General features: G+C 33.2%; 1 protein-coding gene across 2 annotated transcripts; it reads left to right on the plus strand.

Moving 5' to 3' along the window:
- Nucleotides 1–10,574: 10,574 nt before the first annotated feature.
- Nucleotides 10,575–20,480, plus strand: LOC110999266 (sodium-dependent nutrient amino acid transporter 1). Of its 2 annotated transcripts, none has more exons than XM_022268239.2 (10): nucleotides 10,575–10,740; nucleotides 14,801–15,044; nucleotides 15,328–15,470; nucleotides 15,912–15,952; nucleotides 16,180–16,272; nucleotides 17,796–18,056; nucleotides 18,211–18,418; nucleotides 19,123–19,339; nucleotides 19,436–19,692; nucleotides 19,783–20,480. In XM_022268239.2, exons 1-10 carry the CDS (start codon nucleotides 10,639–10,641, stop codon nucleotides 20,245–20,247), a joined length of 2,031 nt encoding a protein of 676 aa, XP_022123931.2. In that variant the 5' UTR covers nucleotides 10,575–10,638; the 3' UTR covers nucleotides 20,248–20,480. The 2 variants fall into 2 exon arrangements, with proteins under 2 accessions (XP_022123931.2, XP_022123932.2); XM_022268240.2 differs by having other exon boundaries at nucleotides 14,805–15,044.
- Nucleotides 20,481–22,400: the final 1,920 nt, after the last annotated feature.

Raw genomic sequence — 22,400 nt, forward strand, 5'->3', positions numbered from 1 at the left:
CAAAGAAACAATAAACAGAATCTACTATCTCTATCAATTACTCATAATTTCCCTTACCGTACATAGAATGCATTTGAATAGGACGGACAGATCGATATTCTATTCATAGTAACATTCTATAAGGCTTCATTGCAAGTAGCACAAGTCACTTAGACTGTTAAGGTATTTTATAATACTAAATAACGGAGCGTTCAAGTATTACGTCACGCAATTTTTGGAGAGTCTTGACCCCCCCCCCCCCCCCCCTCCATGTAACAAGCCGTAACGTTTTTCTGTACCCAATAGTAAAACGTTCGATACCACTCAGTGACACATACTTATGCCCCAAAGAACCCCCCCCGCCCCTCCCCTTCCCAAAATTCGTTAACACTTGGACGCTTCCTAAAGCACAATTTTGTTTGTTGACTCAGGAAAAAAAATGTTTTATTGCAGAAGGGGCTAATCTCTACGACCAACGTAGCCACCATATAGGAAAAAAGATAATAAAAATCACACGGAGCATAGTCCTACTATGTTCCCGTATAAGTAAGAGTTTTATATTTCTATTCAACAACAAAAGAAACAAATGTAAAGCGTCGAAATGATCGTCGCATTCCGTTCACACTCCATATCACCGCAGTGATCTGTCTCTCGAGGGTGATCTCCATAAAGTGACCGACAGCTAGCTGGCATTTGGCCAAATGTGTGAAACTTGATACTAACCCTAAACTTATATGAAAATATTATGTATCCTAGTCAAATTTACTACCGTTAAGAAACGTACGGATGACATAATCGTTTTTTAGTTAGTTTTATCACTTAATGAGTTGCTTTTTTATTTAAGTGAAAGTTAGAGTAAATACATAAAGAAGTCTAATTGTTCAAAATGCGGTGAAGTGGAAAATAACCGAAACACTATTCAGTATCCACAGCGCACGTGTCTCAATAAAAAAAATCCGGCAAAGATATTGATAATTAAAATCGATATCAAATGACGAAGTATTGAAAAACGATACAAAATGATGGTGAAGCGACACAGGACTGGCGCAGAGCCAAGAGATATCACTTCACCACCGAAATGCAGAGCTACCGTAAACATAATGTATAGCATAGCACTGGATATTTTATGTACTTGTGTAGCTATTCAACAATCTTAGTAATCCTCTTATATACGACCGAGAATTACAAATAAGGTTAGCCAAGTGACTGAAGAAACATTCAAGAATTTAATACTCAGAGCTGCTTTCGTTGAAATCTTGAAACACAGGGTTGACTACTGAAGAATAATAATTAACACTTCATTAATCAATATTGTCCTAAACTTATGCTGTACCGATAATGTAATTAATCTTACATTAAGGTAAGTTGATTAGTGGTCATCTAGTATGTATAGAATTGTAGGATTCAACGCGCATAAAACATCGTGTTTAGACAAGAGAACAGTCAAAATACATACAAATACATTATTGTTATATAATATTTGCTACAATTTTCTTTTAATCAGTGTTTTAAAACTATAACGCCTGCAATTAATATTCGGCAAAGTTATTAGTTATCAGGCTATTATGGGAAATGGACATCTTGTAATCTTTAGACCTTTTTTTACGAACTTTTTATTTTGACTATTACTGTAAAAAAGCATTCAAATTTATTCAAAACATCTAAAGAAACTTGCCATGTCTACTATTGCATCACGTTGTTTTCAAAATTAATAGTTACGCCATGGCTATTAAACTACTTAATCACCTTCCTAGAAGTTTTAGATCACTGAAGTGTAATAGGAAGGTAATTACATTTTTAAAGTCAATGCGCGGAGCAAAAGTAAAGTGTGTGAGATGTAGACTATAAGTTTTGACAACAATAGTAATTAACTGTTCCTATTATTATGACATCATGATAAATAATATGGCTGAGTGTACGAGTGTCTTTTTATAATAAATCAATTTGATTGTACCATTTTCTTTGCAAATCAAAAATTTATTTATTTAATAGTAAATCGCCTCAGATAATCGTCATAGCAAAGTGTACATCGGTAGTAATAGCGCTGTTATAAGTTGGTCATCTTCTTAATTTTTCTAAGACAGTCCAAATCGGTAATTACATTTAAAGTACATAAATACTTACATTATTTTAGTAATAATTTGTATTCAATATTTTATTCTTAATTCTTTTGTCTTAAAACTCTTAGGCCTCGTCTTCGCATTTCATTCGGGATAAATTTTTAAAGCTACTGAAACATATGTGTAGTCTTCCTCTGAGTTATGAATGGAACTTGATATTTAAACACTGTAGCAGTCGAGCCGTTCTATAGATGTCTTGTAACCATTGAGTGAATCTCTTGGCAAACTGCCAGATCAGCATAGCTCGGTTATTATTCTAATACTCCTGTTATTATGCTGTATTAATATGTAACCGTGTAGGAATTACTATTTATTACAACTAGTTAATGCCCGCGGATTTGTCGTACAGTATACTTGGAGTTGATATGTCAAAAGAAGTCTAATTTCTCAGTCATCTAGAAGGAAAAGGCATATTGCTTCCCAAAAATGTGGGTGTTTAGGGTAGAGCTAAGCAGTATTTCACTGATATGCAACGTAAGCTCTACCAGGATCGACCTCATATGGAATACATTGCATCTGTTTGCGTCACCACGGTCGGTAGTCATTCACGGTCCTCATTAGGCATTTTTTTGTAAGCTGGCGAAGTGGGTAGGATGGCGCCTCCCTAGTTATAAAAAAAAAACTTCAGTCACTCTATAATAAAATTAAACCATGTTTATTACGAAGAGAAAAAACTTTAATTTTTTTTAATGGTATTTTCTAAAAATTTAAGGACTTTATGTATCAGATCTGATCAGATCAGACCATTATATATTGAGATCAGATTTCACCTTAAAATATCCTAAATATTGCATCGATATTCGAAAACAAACATGTTTTAATCACAGAAAAAGTGCTAATACCGATTAGACCTGAATTTGACGCATGTAAATTGTAAAATATGGTTCAATGCGCACAATTTTAACCAACTCACAATAATGGCATTTAAATTTTATTTCACAATTCATCTGTATTATTAAGCGGTTGAATATTATATAACGCTACTAACGCTTTGTATATATGTATGGTTATAGTTACATATATATACACACCTTCTATCGTTTTACAAACGTTTCAATTAAAATCAGTTTGAAGATAAACTAGGTATATTAATCGCTCCAATAGTTCAATATCAAAGTTCAGTTGGCGGTAACAGTTTGTTAGAACTACGGACTCAGCCGTTACCGTCCATTCAAAACATAAATTGGTTTTATTATTGTCTTACACTTGAAGCGAAGAGAAGAACTATGCTAGAGCTACAAATATCGTGCTGCATGCTGAAAAGTCCAGCTTCAGCAAACACATAATCTGGGTTATGCCCATTTTATCTGACTTCGTTATACTGAATTGCCTTTATTCATTTATTTATTTATTCAGAACCGTTTCATATAAATTTAAATTGATTAAACATAAAATATTTATAAAATATGAACTTGTCTTATCTGTGTATCTTAGCTATCGAAAGGGATCAATACCCGTAAAGCACAGGAACGATTGGCTACTTGTGGTGCAAAGACCTAATGCGTCCATTCAAAACATAAATTCATTGTAACTCGCATCGCGTCTTTCGAAAATGGTCTTTAACGTCTTCCAAGCTTTGTAAATAATGTTCTTTAAATTTATTGCCATAATAAACGTGGCTTTGGTTTTTCTATGGAAATAAGTTCACTCGTTTAGACGTTGCGCGACATTTTCTCGTTGGGCACGCTTTGCTAAATGAAAATTTATGCGATATACATACACTAATATAACAGTGTTAGTTTTATTTTAAGATATATTTATTTTAACGGATATTATAATATGCTACCGTCTGGCTTGAAGCATTTTATGAATTCTGGAAACATTTATTTGGTATTTCCGAACCTTTAAGAAAGGAGCATAATATACTTATAAAGGACGGCAACACACCCGCTTGGCGTTGGAGATGTCCATGAGAGGTATAAGGACTTCTTTCTGAGTCATAATTTCTAAGAATTACTGTATATTCTTTAAATAAAATGATTATATAAGTTGCGTCTTTTCTAGAAGTTTACAGGACAAAGTAAAACCGAATAATAACTTGCTGATATACGGAGAGTGTTGCGAGAAAAAGAGAAACTCAAAAATAGATAGGAAGCGCAGGTAGGTGCTATTTATGCCAACAAACGAGTTTTAAATTATGTAAAACTACCGCAAAAAATCGCACGGAAAAATTTGGCTCGAGTTGCAAGCTGAAATCCCCCTGTGACCACTCCGGTTTATTTTACCCAGGAAATAGATCCGGAATACCCAGATATACCCGGGCTACACCGGCATGCTACTCTTTATCCGGGATTAAATTTTGCAAAGAAGCAACTTTGCGACGTCTGGATATACTCATCTGTTCGGATAAATACGGGTGAGTTCAGATAAGTTACTTTTTTAGTTTTGTAATTAAAAACGAAATGGAAATTCGCTGCTCCGCCATTTTGCGATATGAAGCTTTGTAGGTGTACCGTTTTTAGAGAAATTGTGTAAAACTCTTTTCATGATATGTAAGATATATTATATATAGTATATTTGTGGTGGTAATTCTACAAAGAATTGTCAGCGTGAAGAGTCATCTCTAAACGAAGACATATACATATCATAAATATAACAATAAGATACAATAATAAACAACCTAGGATTACATTCAATATGAGCAATTTACAATAAAACATATCAATACATCTGAATATTTTCTGCAAACATAAGTTGCCAGTAGATCACACGTGACACGAAGAGCCATTGAAATTTGCGCCGCTAACTGCTCCGCTCTAACAAGTACCCGAACAAACACTAAGGAGAAATTATAGGAATTCATTGCGTCCCCTTATTAAGTCGCTTGTAATAAAATGTAAGGTATTTTACCGGCCATTTCAATATTAAGAACCCCAGCTGTTGCCGAACTCATTTTCATAATTATTTTTATCCATAATTTTCTTAAATCTAAGAGTTTTAATAAAATTTACGTGGATTTTTCTTTCGAATTCTCATTAACATGACCTCGGGGTTTTTCTGAATTTATTTTCTGTTCCTTGCTGTCGTAAAATCAAATTTCGATAAACATTTTTGTTGTATCTTTTAGGATAAGCATAGAAGTGACGCTCTTGTAGCTGCATATGTCTATATATATATACAGTATAATTAGTATGCTGATTGTTATGGTTTAACTGTACTTTAAATATTTGTAGAGATTTTCGTAAAATCAGTCCAAGAGCGCAAAAATCGTACCACACATGAGACATACTTGATTTATTGGTGTTCTTGGAATTCGAATATATTTGAATTTCCGCCACCATTCTAAAATAATATTGAAGTACGTGATACAATTACAAAATATTCATTGCTAAGAATTTGAATAATAAAAAACTTATGATAATGAATTTCGTAATAAATCTTCACATTACCGGACGATTAATTGACCTCGCATAACTACGAAAGTAGTTAGAATATTTTAGTTTGTAATTTACACTAATAATTGAAGTGTGGCGTAGTAGTTAAGTGTGCTAAGGATGGCTATCAATCCTGAGGTCCAGGCAAGGTAGTGTCACAAGTGACCGATCATGAAGATACCAGATCATATACATTATACAATAATTATTACCAATAAGTAATATTATGGTGAATTAACTTTCCACAGTACCCGTAAATAGCATAATCTAAGATAGTGATCATAGACAAGCACTATGACCGTGTGTCCGACCTACCGCACTTGCACTACATCATTAATTGCACTAACTGAAAAGGTTCTCTTCGGGCGTCTTGTTCCCTTCGTATCAACATCAACTGCATAAGTAACTTATACTCAAAACTTATTGGATATAGTGTTAGATATGATAATCTTGGCAAGTTAGAATGCTGCTTCAATAAATATCCTAAAATAAATATAATTTCATTCTATAGCCACATAAAACAGAAGTCTTGACATCTTTGATCTCATAAAATAAGTGGTCCCCTTGGAATTGGTTGTAAAAAATAGTGTGGCTTAACCGAGTGTCGTCGTTCTTAGGAGAGGGTGACTGTTCGCTATAGATAACACTGTGTCACCGCTTTTTGTCTTGTAATACGTGAATCTCCTAGGCCAGGAGCTTTTGCTAATCACACATTTCTTCGTTTATTTATTGGAAAGCATTAAAATATGAATAATATCAAAAAACAAATAAATTAATTCATACAATTATATGTGGTTTTGGGTGGTTTCGTCGTCATTTCGTGTTGTCATTCTACATACTATCATGAAAATCTAATTGTAATATTTAATAACTGTTCAATAGAATATACAGCACGTATGTAACAAATTAATATGATCGAGTAGAAAATAGTATATTAGAAAAATATATAAATTAAAAGCTACTCTAGGACCTTTTCATATATCTTAACTTCCTGCCAAATCAGCTCGTGAACGGCTTAAGTTCTTGAATGAAGTGAGGGGGTGTCGTGTAAGATGATATTAAGTGAGACACTTGATTGAACTCAACTCTGTGTTAGGAATGCCATTGATATTATTTGTTTTTGTTCCTTAACAAAATTGTAAAACATTCTACACAGCGCCAGTAACTATATAATATAAACAAGTACATAACCGTGATACAAATACATTGAGATATGTAATCGAGCTAATTATATGAAAGTGAAACCGCAAGTGTATGTATCTCGCGTGGGTCTTAATTATGATGAGGAGTTTATATTGAATTTTTATCGGCTTACAAGAGGTTCATTTTCTAAGATATGGAGTTTACTTGAAAGAGGAAATTTGTGGCTTCTTATTTTAATTACTTCGTTCGCTTTGGTAGGCCTTTCTGCTGTTCTCGTTTAAAATAAGTAAGTCTTACGAATCAAGAATAAATAGTGAAAACGTACCTTTTCGTAATATTTTATCGAGTCTATAAATATAAAAAAGGGTACCCAAATAACTGTAAGTGACTTAATACATTTTCTGCGGTTCCGATGGAAGCCCGATGTCGGACAGACAGCTATTTGATAGAGGTCGCCATTAGCAGATTGGAGATGGGCCATCAATCAATGACTTGCGTTCAATTATGTACCACTGTCGTTAACTATGTGACAAATCGGGATTTATGTAAAAAAAACTATAATACTATGCATAACTATCGTTTACTAGGTTCAATGAATGATCTGTATGTTTAGCTCTAAACGGAAATTAGGATAGATTATATAGTAATCATTAAACAGAAGTTTATTTTAATAACAGCTGTTTAGTTTTAGTAGTTAAGTTTATTCTCTACAACTATTCTACTCAATTATTTCTGAAAAACTCGAATTACGATGATTTCCTGAAACCTATTCAATTCACGATAGTGTGGTAACGATTCCATAATCGGAATACAATCTCAAGTTGCGCATTGTCCGTGATCTCATTGTACGAAGGTTTGAATTGTTTTAAGGGGAATTAAGTTTTCCGGTATCCCGGGAGCCCCTTTTGTGGTCTGATTTATCGGCAAAGTATAGTAAGATAAATCACACAGAAATTGATCCCGTCTCAGTTCAAAATATGCCGTTGCTGGATTACTATCCTTAAATAAATTTATAAAAAAGTAAAGGAGTACATAAAAAAACTATTTGTTTCAACGGTCTAGTAACGATTTTTGAAACAACAAAAATTATTATGCTGTCTTGAACTTTATTACTATCTACTCGAACGTTGTCTAGATTTTGCGAATGCAGGTGAATTTTTTTTTTGGCATAAGGTAGACTTTTTATACGCAACGTTTGTGTATGTTCTACCTTAAAAAGCTATTCATACGATTAAAAAAATTGAGCGCTCGATGTGTTCAGTAGGAGGTTTAAATATTAAAATTAGTTTTAAAACTCAAAGGTAAATAAAAACTCAAACATTTTCCCTCGCTTCCATCGGCAAACCGAACACGTTTCTCCGAAACGGAATTGCAACCAAATGCCAGATGAATGTCTACTTTTTGTTGTTTGTTTAAGGTCTATTTTCGGAAAATTTCTCAGGGGCTAGCGGCCCGGCAGAAAATCTGAAATCTTCAGGAGGCCGTTCAGTTGTTCACTTTGTATGGACGGCGGCGCGCGGTGTAGGCACGGCGAGCAGACTTACATCAATTTTCGTATTACCAATGGATTAAATCCGTGGGTAGGAAAAGTTTTCGATTGGATGGGAGGGCGCTTGTCGTGAATCAATGTTATAAAATTTGTATTCAGGTGGCACCACTTTTTTCTGTGAAAGGTGTTCTATCGATTTAAAGCGGCTTTTTGTTGTTTCACCGCGTTTAGGGATAATAAAAGCGGTAAAAAATCTATTTAGATAAAATCGAGGATCAGGATTGAATACGATTCCTATTTAGTAGTATGTATCTTACTAAATGAGTATAGGTTATTTTCTCAACAACTCGGTCAGGATTCATGTAATGACGATTGTAATAAAAAGAAAACTACTGGATTGGAATAGATTTATCAATATCTGAGCGCAAATGTTTAAGTAGCTTACAGTATTTTACATAGTCATAAAAACAAAAATGATCTAATTTCTTAGAGGTCTTTTGGAGGAGGAGATTAAACATGATACTGCTATGTTTGCACAGATGATTAACACCATACGAAGTCAAATAATGTTTCATGCTTTACTTTATTAATCATACATTCACACTCATTTTCATTTATATCATCATAATTTAGTATTTACGAAATAACTACAAGAAATCGGTTGACCTTTTAATTCGTAAGAAATGTGAGTTCTTGAACGCTAGAATCCGCTTTTTGTTGAATCTGTGTAGCAGCTAAAAATAGGATATAATAACATTACGAAATAATAATAAAAATATTCCCATACGTAAGGATTTCACTTAGCAGTAGCTAAATAGTCTTAAGTAAAGTAACTACAAGAATAAGGCAATAGGTAATTGTCAAGTGAGGTCAAATTCATGGTTACGAGAATACTATTAGAGAAAATGTTACGGCAACCGGATGTGCACAATTCTATATTTTATAAATTAGTAACATGTTTTAATATAAAAAAATTAAATAAAATAATCTTTACGTTAAAAAACTTAAACGTTCTACCAGCGTGAGAGTCCAACCTCTCTTTTAAATTAAAGCGACAAATTCTAATAAAGTACGTGTTAAGAATGTATTATTTTGAGAAATATTAAGGAAACATTTTTAATATCAGATTTATTAGGCGTAAGCATACATTGGGTACACACTTATAACATATTTTTTATAAGACAATCCTTTCCTTTCTTTTCCTTTTATCCCCATTATCTCTTTTGTTATGAATTTTCAAGTGATTGATCATCTACAATAAAATTTAAAAGTATTTTAATTCCCCATTGTATTTCCCAAGTTAAAGGTATATTTGTCTTTAATTACGTATTATTTTGTTAGATTTAAATCATTATATAATCATCTTGACCTTCACGGATTATGACTAAATTTATGACGTATGATGTTGACAGAGTATAAACTAAGATGGTATTAGGTAAATCTGTGTTTGGAATTATAGGACGTGCTGTCATATGTGTGTCTTTGATACGCTGTACTGGACAAACAACCTCTTGATAAGAAAAGAGCACCTTGATTTACACTGCAGTAATATTTTTTAATTTATTAGAGGTTTAATAGGCCATAACATTTATGGTTAAATGCAAGGAGCATTTAATTTTTTTTTCACTTTCATTGCATTAGATCCACAAGATCTAATTTACAGCCAAAACGCTTCCATTTGTCATATGCAATGAAAGTGAAAAAAAAATTAAATGCTCCTTGCATTTAACCATAAATGTTATGGCCTATTAAACCTCTAATAAACATTCCATTCCGCCATTTTGATCATAGGTTTGTAAAAGTGGAGCACACTTGGAATTTTTACTCAAAATATACTCAAAGTTTGATATAACCGTGCCGGTCAGTGGACACGGCGATTGTAATTATCCACTGTTTTTATTTTTACTTTACTGCGATGTTCATTTCCATAACTGCGTCAAGTGCGGTCTAGCGTAGTTTAGGGATGTGCACTAGCAGTCAATTCACTTCCGGTTCTTGTCGATATACGACTTCAGAGAATGGCATGGCGATGGGCAGACGATATAAAGAGAATAGGAGGCACAACTTGGCCAAGAAGAGCTAATATTAGAAAAGAAAAAAAGGCCAGCTGGAAGAGGTCTACTCTGATTAACCAAAACGGGTCAAGTGCTGTATTAGACTAAGTTTTATTTATGTATCAGAATTAAGTTTTTTATGTAACATAAATTGGTGTTAGTACATTATACTGGGTGTCAGCAATAAAGGCATGGATATAAATAAATCTTTAAAGAAACTGTATTAAGATAGTTCTCTTCTAATAAAATTCGGAATTCGGTTGTCCCGATGACTTTCTCATTCGGATGATTTTTTCATTTCTTTCTTGATTAAGGAATCTATAATTATAATTTTAAACGACAGACGACGATTAAGAAAATTTTCTCGGCTGTCAAATTGGACGATAACAATGGCGCATCACTAGGCGCACCTTCCTCGTCCTATTCAGTTTAACGTGTAATGCGCGTGCGCGCGACCGTCTCTTTACTTTCCAAGTTTGATGAAAACTAATTGTTTTTATATGGCATTAACCCGACCGAATGGTATTGTGACTTCTGGACGTCTCGACGCTAGCTTCTCGAGGAGTCGTCAATATGGCCGGGTAATACTTACGATGCTTAATGACCTTGTTTGTTTGTAATATTGGAATACGATTGAGATGTTTTCTTGCTATTTATAAAATAACTAAGAACGTTATTTAAATAGAAAATGTCTAGACAAAAACAACTGAGTACGCATGTGTTTTATACTTAATAGATGAATAATTATTACATATTTTCCTCGTATTTTCCAGATGTATGTGTGTAATTTTTTTTTATATAATAACTTAACGATAGTAATTTGTATGTGAAAGAATAATCTATGGCTTTATCTTTCTTTAATTTTTATTCAATTAATAAAGGTACAAATTTCCATAAAAATATTTTAAATTATTTTATATAGCTCTCTGAGTCAAAATGGTCTTTAGGGTGTATTTCAGCAATATAAATATATGCCAGCTATTGATAATTAAAAAAAATAAGGTGTAAACATTAGCACGTCTGAAATGAAATGAATACATGATACAAGGTACCTACGATACATCGTATTGTTAAATTTTAATATAAAGTAATTGAATAAAATACAAATATCACGTAAGAACTACAAAATAATCCATCCACAGTCTAGAAGATCATCAAAATTGAATCCAGATTTAACAATGTTCTTATAAACTTTTGAATGTGTTCAAACGCAAAGTGAAAAATTTAAAGTGAATTTGGCTCAATGTCATAACACTCCCAAAATATGTTACTGAAAAAGGATAGAACTGAATGGTCCGTCAAGAGATCTTTATAATACAAATCAATTTTTTTATTATAAAGGTGTATCAACAAACGAAGATTTACAATAATTTAAGTCAGTGTTAATTATATCTACTTATTAAAATTAAATTTTTTAAGCCTTAATGTGGTATGTGATTCTAAACGGTGCTTTAGTAAGTGTTTATGCAGTATCTGTTTTTTACAATAACCTAGATACACATAATTATTACCTTAAATACTATTACGTATTTGAAAGATAACTGTAATCGTTTTTAAATAGTATTTAGAACGGAAAAGAAATTAAAAGTCAATTATATATTGGAAGTGAAATGACAGTCGTGTAGTGATATTACACGCTACTCGTAATTAAAAGAAATTTGGTCTTTTTATAATACAATACATTGTAATAACGATTAATTTTACGTGTGTTAAAGATGCCGCTGATAAATGCTTGATAATTATGGCGAAGATTGGTACTCTAGTAAGTTGATTATGCACTTTCTCAATTTTTTTTTGCACGTTATAAATTACATCGTAGAAACGTTGTTTGATAAAAATAACAGTAATCCGACCTTTAAGTTTTGATATGTAAGCTTTATTTAGTATTTTTATAGAAACGTACATTTTACAACAAATACTCAATACTATATTATATTATGTTTCAATAAAACAATCTTGATGCACGTATAATAAAACTAAATGGTATGTTGAATGTAAAGTACGAAATAATCTTGCGAAAAGGTGTTTACATATAGATAAGTAAAATGTATGTGACATAGATTCCATCAATAATCTTTGTGTGAAAAGATTATTATCTCTTCTGTCAATCTAACTTCAGAGTATAAAAGATATAATTTTTAAATTTTAGTTAAACTTATCTCTTAAAAGTCCTTAATTCGATGTGTCTTTTGCAAAACCATTTAGCCATCTTCTAAATGCCATGAAAAGTATGAATGTTTACTGAAAGAGAGTTTAATTTATTTTATAATAATTAGTTTATTTATATACACCTTGTATATAAATAAACTAAATCCTGTATGAGGATCAGATTAGGCTTTCTTCTGGGAAACCTCCGTGTTAGTGCTCAACTGCGCGTTTCTGTATGATTCATATATCGATATCGATATCGATATAGACTAAGTCATCGACTTACAAGCTACTAAACATGAGCCGGCAGCGCGAGTTTTAGATTTTTCTTTTTAGTTAATATCGTGAAAACTATCAACTCAACAACGTGCAACAAGGCCTATATAACAATAATTGTAAAAAGGTGACAAGACAGATGATTAATAATGCTGTGCCAACATATAATATATTTAAACAAAGAACAACAGGATCGCTTACACGGGACTAGACTCGGATAGCACAGTAGATATATAGAGTATGCAACTAGCAACATTTGAAACACTAGATTAAAAGCACTCAAGTTAGATAAACTTCATAAATATTTTCTTATTCTGAACAAAGTCCACCTTTAATTGGAAAAATAAGACGTGAATTCTTAATAAACGCAATGAGAGGTCCTTAAACCGGACACGAACCGCCGAGCGTGACATCGTCGGGTCAATGTTAGCTAAACAATACTTCTTTTACATCCTTTGGTTGAAATGGAAGATGTTAAGCATTTGCTTAAAACATGAATCACTTCTATTGTCAACTAAGCAGTACAGTGACAATGTGTATTAAAAACTTTTGTTAAAATCTGCAGTTTCAACAGATCTATTTGGGGAATCTACTTTTGCTGTATGTCAACGATGTTCGGTCTAACAAAGGGGAATAAGTTCATCTTAATTAATTTACAAGCATAGATATTTTATGAACTGGTTATATACGATAAATCAAGGTATATCTATCAGTGACTTTACTTGTAAAATAATGAGCTCTCTCTAAATAATAAGCCAGTTATATTATAACAAGAGCAATTAACTCATTGACCTACACAGTCAGGTAATTGTCAGCAATTACACTGACTATTGTATTATAAGGAAAAATGTTTTGCTTCTATGGGATTTATATTCATACCAACAGTTCTTTAATAACTTGAGTACTAACGTGTTTCCAATAATAACTTCATTATTTTAGTTTGAGCCAGTCTACTAGGTTCGTCATACCTAATTTGTTCGCCAAGTCTGAACTATTTTAAGGCAGTGCTAAAATATACGAATAAAATTTTGGAAATAAATAAACGGCACAAAACATGAGCACTTAAATTTGGCTTTTAACACCTTTAATAGTAAGGCTGTTTGACTTCTATAAACAAAGCTTAGTAAAACGATAGCAGTTGTGTAATCACTCAGTTTTAAATGATACACCTCGAATGTTTTGTAAACTCAACTACGTGTCACCCAGCAACATACCGACAGAACAAATAGCAACATACATGTTTTATAAACGTTTTGCAACAATATACTTGAACGATTATTATCTTTATTTAATTAACTATTATATTGTTAATGTGTTTGTCGCAATAATACAAAATAAACAATCATTGTATTAATACATGTGTTAAGGTATACATGTCTGAAGAAACATAAAACAGTATATTCCAATAATTAAAAAAAAATTTGCTTGATAACTTAGTAAAAGTAGCAATTTTTCACATTTTAATCACTGAAACAGAATTACATATGCGAAGTAGCGTTAACGAGTAAATCAAGTATTATACAGAAATATAAAAACAAGTAATTCATCGTTCTAACGCCAACCTGGCACCAACAAGACAAAATTAAAAAAGAAGAGGAAAAAATAATAATGAAGCCTTTACGTCATCTTCACAAAATCACGCAACCAATTGAAATTAATGTATATTTTCAAGTTTCTTCCGCATGTAAACAACTTACTGTTATTGTTTTATTTCTTGAATTTGCGCTTAGTAGAGAATAAGAATATCTTCTTGTGAAGAAAAAAATCATAAGTCTTACGTTAATCCTTTCTAACACCGTACTGGTACAAAATAAAAAGTTATAGTAATATAAAACAAAACATTAAAATCGTGATTCAGTGATTTTTTATCGTTGTTGTAAGTTTCAAATGCACAAGACACGTGATAATATTTAAATTTCTCTGTATAATTAAAGTTAGTAGAATAATATTCCGAGTCAGAAGTTGCGTGCGCGATGCGATCGTGCACGTGACAATGAAAATTTGTTTGTATGCCATTTAGCGATGTACAGCGATTTCCATCCTTGCGCCATGGCACCGTCTTTTTAATAATAATATTTCCTTCGTTTTCAAATGAAAAATATGTAAACCATTTCATTCCCATACCTATTTTTGTATTTGGTATAGATAATGTAAACAAATAAATATCTAATCTAATATAAAGTTTTTACTAGTATTAAGACACCTATCTTGTTTCAGACAGTCAGACGGATGCTGGACATACTCAAGACCCAGTTCTTCACCATAGCATTATCTCTGACTCTATTCAACACGGTTCGACTACCCCGCGAGGCTTTCAGATATGGTGATGTCCAGTACCTGGTGGTGTACTCGGTCTGGCTTGTGGTTGTTGGTCTCCCATGTGTATTGCTGCAGCTTGTCATGGGTCAACTGAGTCAGCAAGATGCTGTGGGGGTTTGGCGTGCTGTCCCAATATTTAGAGGTACATTTCTAACAACTCGCAGTTAAATAACAAGTTGTGCCTATATTAAAATATTTGTCTGCTTCATATGTCATTTTGTGGCTTAGCGTTAACCTGAATCAGTTTTTGTGCACGCCAATCGAATCAGTTATATCGTCACCATAAAGGATCACAGCATCACCCTGAAAGGCTTAAATATCGAAATGCGATAACCACGGCAGATTAATCCGCTTTCGTGGCGGTGTGGTTAGCCCTTCATAAACCCAAACCCATTTCAATAATTTCAATTTATTTAACTTTTCAGGAGTTGGTTACATCAAGGTTCTGACGTCATACCTCTGCTGTATTTATAGCATGGTGTATGTGTCTCTTTCGGCAGCCTACATGATTTGGATTGGAAAGGGATCATTTCCACTGCGGGACTGTGCCAGGATTCAAATGACGCCGGTATTTTATTTAGTATATTACACTAGATACGATTAAATTGAATTTAGAAAGTAGGCAAACTGCATTTATTTGTTTCTTTAAACATAAAAATAAAATGGTAGCACTTTATAAAATGCTCAGCCACATAAATAGATCAGGTATAAACGAAACTGTTTGGTGATATTATTGTTTTCTAAGTTTAAAGATTTTCTGTTTATAAAAATGTATAAAAATATGTAGTTACATTTAGAGTTTTTTAAAACATAATTAACCCAATATTTAACTGAAATGTAACTCATTTTAAAAAATAAATTCATTCGGCAAATTAACATTATTTAGTTTAAAACTAACTGAAATAACAGAGTTAATTCTGTTTTGTTATTACCAATAGCTTCTACTTGTATGTAACTCGTAAAATGGCCAAACCAATATTTTTTTGGTTTAATGAAAATCTTATTTCAGGAAGGATATGAAAACAAAATGAATGCGTCTGAGTGTTTTAAGTAAGTAAACTATGCATTTTATACATATAAGCGTAAATTCTAATAAATACTTAAGTTAAGAAGAATGTACAGTAGATTAAAAATTAAACAGATATATACGTCCTCGTCATATATATACTAAACTATTTTAAACAAACCTTATGTGTTAGAGTTTAATGTGTTTTTACCAGTTCTACATTTGAAACGGCAAAAGTGATAATGTTATATCATGTTCATTACTATTACAGCTCGACATTTTTGGCGCCGTTCACTGAACAACCACAATATCTCGGAATAATGGCTATATTAATATTCATTTTATGGTTCTTCGTACCGCTTATGTAAGTATTTTTCAACATTTCTTAATTGCTAGATCTAAACGGTGCATTTTTATGACGTCTGTTGAACTTTGGTAACCGGATAAAACGTTACTCTATTGTGTACTACGTTACTCTACTGTACACTGTTGTCCCAAAGATGCTCAATGGGATTTAGATCCGGGGTGCGTGCTGGCCAATTTATTGTAAAATAAATTAGGTGATCTCGCGCAAATCTTAACGCGCTTGTCTGTGAGCTACAGACAACTTTGGACCATTTGCTGGTCAAAAAGGGGTGATATCCGCTTCTTTTAACCTTCTTCTTATTTTTCGAGTACAAACGTTTACTCCACGCGATTCATTAAGCTCTGTTATGATATTAACTGACGTGAGGAAACGATTTCGCAGAGAAGTTGTAACAATAAATCGGTCATCACGACTGGTGGTTAAAATTTAAATTTCTACCAATCGTTTGGTGATCGAAGCCCTGCCGCACCAATGCTACAATTTGAGCAGCTTGTTCGGACGAAATATCCATGTTCAGAAACTCTCGAAGAGTTAAAAATCTAACTCAACAATTCTGATGGTAACAATATTTCAATTGTCAAAAGAATAAAAAAATCAATATAATCAATTTAAAAAAAAGCAAATCTGATACAACGAGTAAATTATCTTTTCCTGGCTCTATTCATTTGTTTTACTTCAGTCCTATTTTGAAATATTGCTTTTTTTAATATTAAGAGCCAGTATCTCCATATTAATATAATTTGATCTAAAAAGTTTTCATACTTATTAAAAAAATCATTTCAAAGTAATCCTGCAGTATCTGCAGTGTATAAGTCCGTCAGTATAATTATTGGATAAAATCCCACTCAATGAACTTATATTGGGATTTATTGTATGCAATCTCATTTTGTCCGCCATCATATTATTAGCGTTAAATATTTAAACTATAATAAACAGTTACGAGGAGTTTATAAACATGATCCAGTGAGCTGATGAATTTGGGTCAATTGTATGTAACAAGGGAAAAGCTCTTGCGTTGATAAATATAATAGGAGGTTATTAAAATTAAGCTGTGTTGGCCTTGGCCTTGGCCTTGTGTTGATTAAGCATGCGACTTTCTAAGAGTCGGCTTGCATACAAGTACTGGTTTGTATATATGGGTATTTCTTTATCAAAAGGCGCAGCTAACACTTGCGTCTACGGTGATAGAAAACATGTCTTAAGGTACTCAGAGTCGAGACTTAGGATTGAGTATGACCATGTCAAATCCCATACGGTTTTAAAAGAAAACCGAATAACCTTAGGGCTTAGACTAACAAAATCGGTGACACGAAAATACTCAGAAATCTTTGTAATAAAATGATGAACTTTGAAAATTCTCAAATCAATGATGTACACAATATGTGTAATTGGTATTCTTCTTGCGGAGTCTCTCTTACGATTTAATAAAAAAATACTTTAAAATTGCAATTCACGCATACGTTTTGAAGCTTAATCATTAATTCAGTGACTGTTTTTGAATTTGAGACTTAACTTTTCAGGTTAATCAGTCTCCATAAATCTCTCAAAGCATCACTAATGACACTGGCGCCGATAATATTCGCAATAGCCATAGTAATATGCGCATTTCTTTCAAACGGGACGTCGCTCACAACTTCCTTGGAGACGGAAGACTGGTCTTTGCTATATCGACCTTATATTTGGCACAGTGGCTTGGTTCAGGCACTGCTGTCCACAAGTGTTATGAGTGGGTTTCTCATAAGTGCAGGCGGCACTCTTTACAAACATTCGGATGTCAGATGGTGAGACATTCCGAAAGGAATTCTTTTGATACGAAATCACAATATGCACTAAACATTTCTTATGCTTGCTCAATTTGCTAATTATTTATATCTAATATTTTATATACAATTTTAGCTGAAATCGTATTGAGATCTTTCTTCCTAATGGTTTCAGGACATCGACATTTTTGATCATAACGAATCTGCTCGCTGGTTGGCTTAGTGTGTTCATGTGGGAATCACTTGCCGGTGAAGGCTCAAAGGATGAGAGTTTTATTGCAATTTTAGTGCTGATCTATCAGTCTTCAGCGACCGAGGCCAGGTCTAAGGAGTGGCCTTTGCTTGCTTTTGCGATTGTGTTAATATCAGGAATTATTACTTTGGTATGTTTTCAATTAAATAAATGAGTGGCTCAGTGGAGCAATGTAAGGCATGGCTAGTAATCCATGTCTTACATTGATATTACAGTTATTTTGATATTATTTTTAACACACAAGTAGAGGATCAGGTCTGGTCTTTGCCTGGCACAGGCCGTTCAGCAAGTGTTCATTACCTAATCCTAAGTAATTGAGCCAAAACATCAATTAATAGTGGTATAATGAAAAAGTAATATTTTAGTATTTGGCAAATTTTTGTAGTTTTAGATTTTATAAAATGCACTGTATTCTGTTTAATCCTTCTTTATAATTATTATGTTCGTCGGTCGAGAGATTATCGAATTTAAAAGCAGGCTACTAAGCTTGCGGTCTGTTGGCATTGAGGGCTCATACCGTATTCTGGCTTATACAGTTTTACCATTAATACTTTGCTTATACCATTCTAATGCATACTTTTAAAATACAGAATAAATATTTCAATAAAGGAAAATTGGATTTACTTTTACAAGAAATGTATGCAAATTGTAATAAGATAAATAGGATTCGCACAAATTGGGTCAGAATTTTTTTTTGTACTTCAGATACCTGATACTTTATTTTATAAAAGTAATTTCAATAAAAATCATACATTTTAAAAACAGACTAGGAATACTCATTAGTAAGCCCGCTATTACATATTTTAAAAAATAATTGCAATGTTATAATTTCAGCTAATTCTTCTTTTTCCAATATACGACAAACTCCACCGCATATGCGGAGATCAGTGGAGGCTTTTCGCGGCGGCGACTTCAGCATTAGGCACTGCGTTGACTGTCACAGTCCTGTCCCGGGGTATTTCCTTTGCGGAGCTTCTAGATGACTTAGTGGTACCCATACTCGCAGTTGCAACTGCGGCCTTTGAAGTTCTTGGTTTTGTCTATATTTATGGTGAGTGCTAAGGGTATGATAGCGAGAACTTATTCGGTAGCTCATATATGAATTAAGTAGAATCACAAAGTATATACTATTTAATCATTTTCACAGGTTACTTCTATCTGAAATTCGACTTTAAATTTATTACGAGCGCCAAAATGCCACGCTTTTGGATGGTGACCTGGTGGTGTACCCCTATTTTAGTGGTGGGGATAACGGGATGGTGGTTGAGGGCAGTTATCAGAACGGCCTGGAGCCAAGGGCATAGTTTATGGCCACTGGTAGGAGCCTTCATAGGGATTATGCTGATTTTGATTATTTTCGCTGGAATCGCTGTTGCGAAAGAAGAACAATATAATTTGTTTGCCGTAAGTATTACAGTAGCGCACGAACGCAACGATCACTTTTTTTCAAAATCAATTACCTGAAATAAATACAAACGTCTTAATTATTTTTAGAAAATTGCGGCAGCATTCCATCCTTCCCGACTATGGGGGCCAGAAGATCCAATGACACGATACATGTGGATGTCCCAAAGGTTTTCTAATGGAACCCTAAGTTCTGAACCGGAGGTCACCGATACGAAAAATTACACCAACCTCCACAACGATTACACGACAAAAAACGATGTCAAATACACAGAAAATTGGGTTAAAGATGACCTTTATGATGTGAATCCACAGAATGAATTTAATTTTGAGTATTTGGGGAAAGATAACATAGCATACTCCGACGCTGGTGATTTGTATGCGATACCATCAGTTACAAAAAGTAAAAAGCGAAAAAAGGATGACACCTTCCGATCACCAAATATTTGTATAGCTAATGGACAGATGGGGGGAGAAACAAACTGTAATTGTAATAGACATTTTCAATTGAACGTCCCAGATTTGAGAAATAATGAAATATCGACTAGTCTGTAGACTTTCAACAATGTACAACGATTGCTTTGTCTAGTCGTGATAGTTAATACTTTATTTATTAAGTTTAAACGAAGACGCCTCTAAGAGTAACGATGTTAATGTATTTTTAGGCAGTACTTTATGTGATATATTTAGGAGTTATAATCCTTAGTTTAATGTTTCGGTGAAGTGATCGAGACCACAGATTCAATTTGGGTTGTTTTAATAAGTAAATAAACCTTCGTAGATATTTATTAAGTAGTTATTTAGTATTAACATAGTAGTACCTATAGTGCATTTTAAAAAAATTAATCAAAAATTATCTATGAAAATAACAAGAGGTTGAGCCGAGATGAAATAGACAACAATGTTCATGATATCCCACAAATTACAAACAAATAAATAATAAGAACTGCTTTATTTCGCAGACAATTATAATGATATATTCTACTTATAATTGTACCTTACCTTTTTAAAAAAATATCAAGAAGGTTAGTTTATATCACAGTAGCCCATAGAGCTGGCGGCTGCCTCGGACTAGGATAGTCTAGCTATAATTATAAAGGTTGAATGCTGCCAGATTCTACGGTGCCTTGCCTAATTTTGATAATTTTAGTTATTATATTTTAAGGTTAGTTATTGTCTTCTAGAAAACATTAATATTTACATAAAAGTCCAGAGTACCGCATGTCTCTATTATTAAATTTATAAATGACCAGTCATACGAAGCCGAGATTTAGTGCTCTAACAATTAAGCCACTATCATGGAATAGGGCATATTTATTTGTCGCTAGTCTATAACAGCCCAAATAGTGAGTATCAATTAAAGCCCAAATGGTCCATATGGTTACAAAGTACTGTGTCATCCGCCTACATTATATTATTATTGAAGTAAACACCGTCTATGTAATATAGGCAACATGCAGGTTCCTGACCTCCTCCATCAGGCCATTTATACACATATTGATCTAGTGCCGTCTTAGACTACATTCTACTATTATATTTAGGTCCGATGTAGTATTTGCCCACTACGCCATTAATTTAATTCCATTTATGTGTTCAGAGGAGTTGTTCGGATTAACACCAGCAGCTGAGTTTTATCATCGGACGTCGAGGCAGAATACGAAATTCCACTCGTATCACCTCGACGTCCACCGTTCCACAACTGCGCGTTTTTCAAGGCAGTTTTTGCCGTGCACCACCACTTTGTGGAACCAGCTGCCCACTCAATTATTTCTGAACCAATTCGACTAAGGGTCCTTTAATAATACGACTTCAGCTGGTATATGCTATCTTCTTCTTCCATAGAACGTCGTAAGATACAAAGTGGTAAAGTGGTAAACCATTCGAAGGTTTTTCACATAATCTTCAAACAAGCATAACAGAGTAAAAGCAGGCAGATCATCCTGTTTACTTACCGACAAACACTAACCACTATTAAGGGACTTAATTGGCGTAATAAAAATGTATCACTGTAACTATAGGAAACTTACTGGTATTCAACAGACTGCCCCACCATGATAACGTCCACCACGTAACATATCTTCTGCTGAGTCAGTAGCAGAGGTACCGATAAAACTCAATGTGTCATGCTACACAAGAAATCCAGGAAACCACCAAGTTTCCTGTGGCACTACAATCCTACACTCATCACATATATGAGTATTTTTTAAGTATTACGGCTTCTTAAAATACTTTTTACTCACGAGTTGTACTGACTTAATTGGTAACTTCATAAATACGCGTAAGGTGTTTGACCATCATTCTCTTGTGGGGTCATTTTAATACTACGATATTAATTATTATCAAAGGATGTCATTTATTGAATTTATTCAAAATTGCGTGCTTGTGATAAAAGTAAATATTTAAAGACTGACATGCTGTCACCAACTCTTAAAACGAACCTGTACATGCAATTTTTGTTTTGAATGAGCAAGCAATGGAAGTTCTAATTTTAATTTTGATAGTAATGATGCTGCGCTCCATTAGGTAGAATTTCCTTTCTCGAAAAACACACAAATAATTTTAAAACCTAGTTCCTCAGGAATAATCATAAGAATTACTTTCAATTGCTTCTAACGGAACAAACAAACTCTTTTGTTTTATTAATTTTTAAACGTTACGCAATAATTTAAGAAACTTTCGTCTTAAAATGCAAAAATAATAATCACTCG

The sequence above is a fragment of the Pieris rapae genome, chromosome 10 (assembly GCF_905147795.1).
Source record: "Pieris rapae chromosome 10, ilPieRapa1.1, whole genome shotgun sequence".
Lineage (NCBI taxonomy): Eukaryota > Metazoa > Arthropoda > Insecta > Lepidoptera > Pieridae > Pieris > Pieris rapae.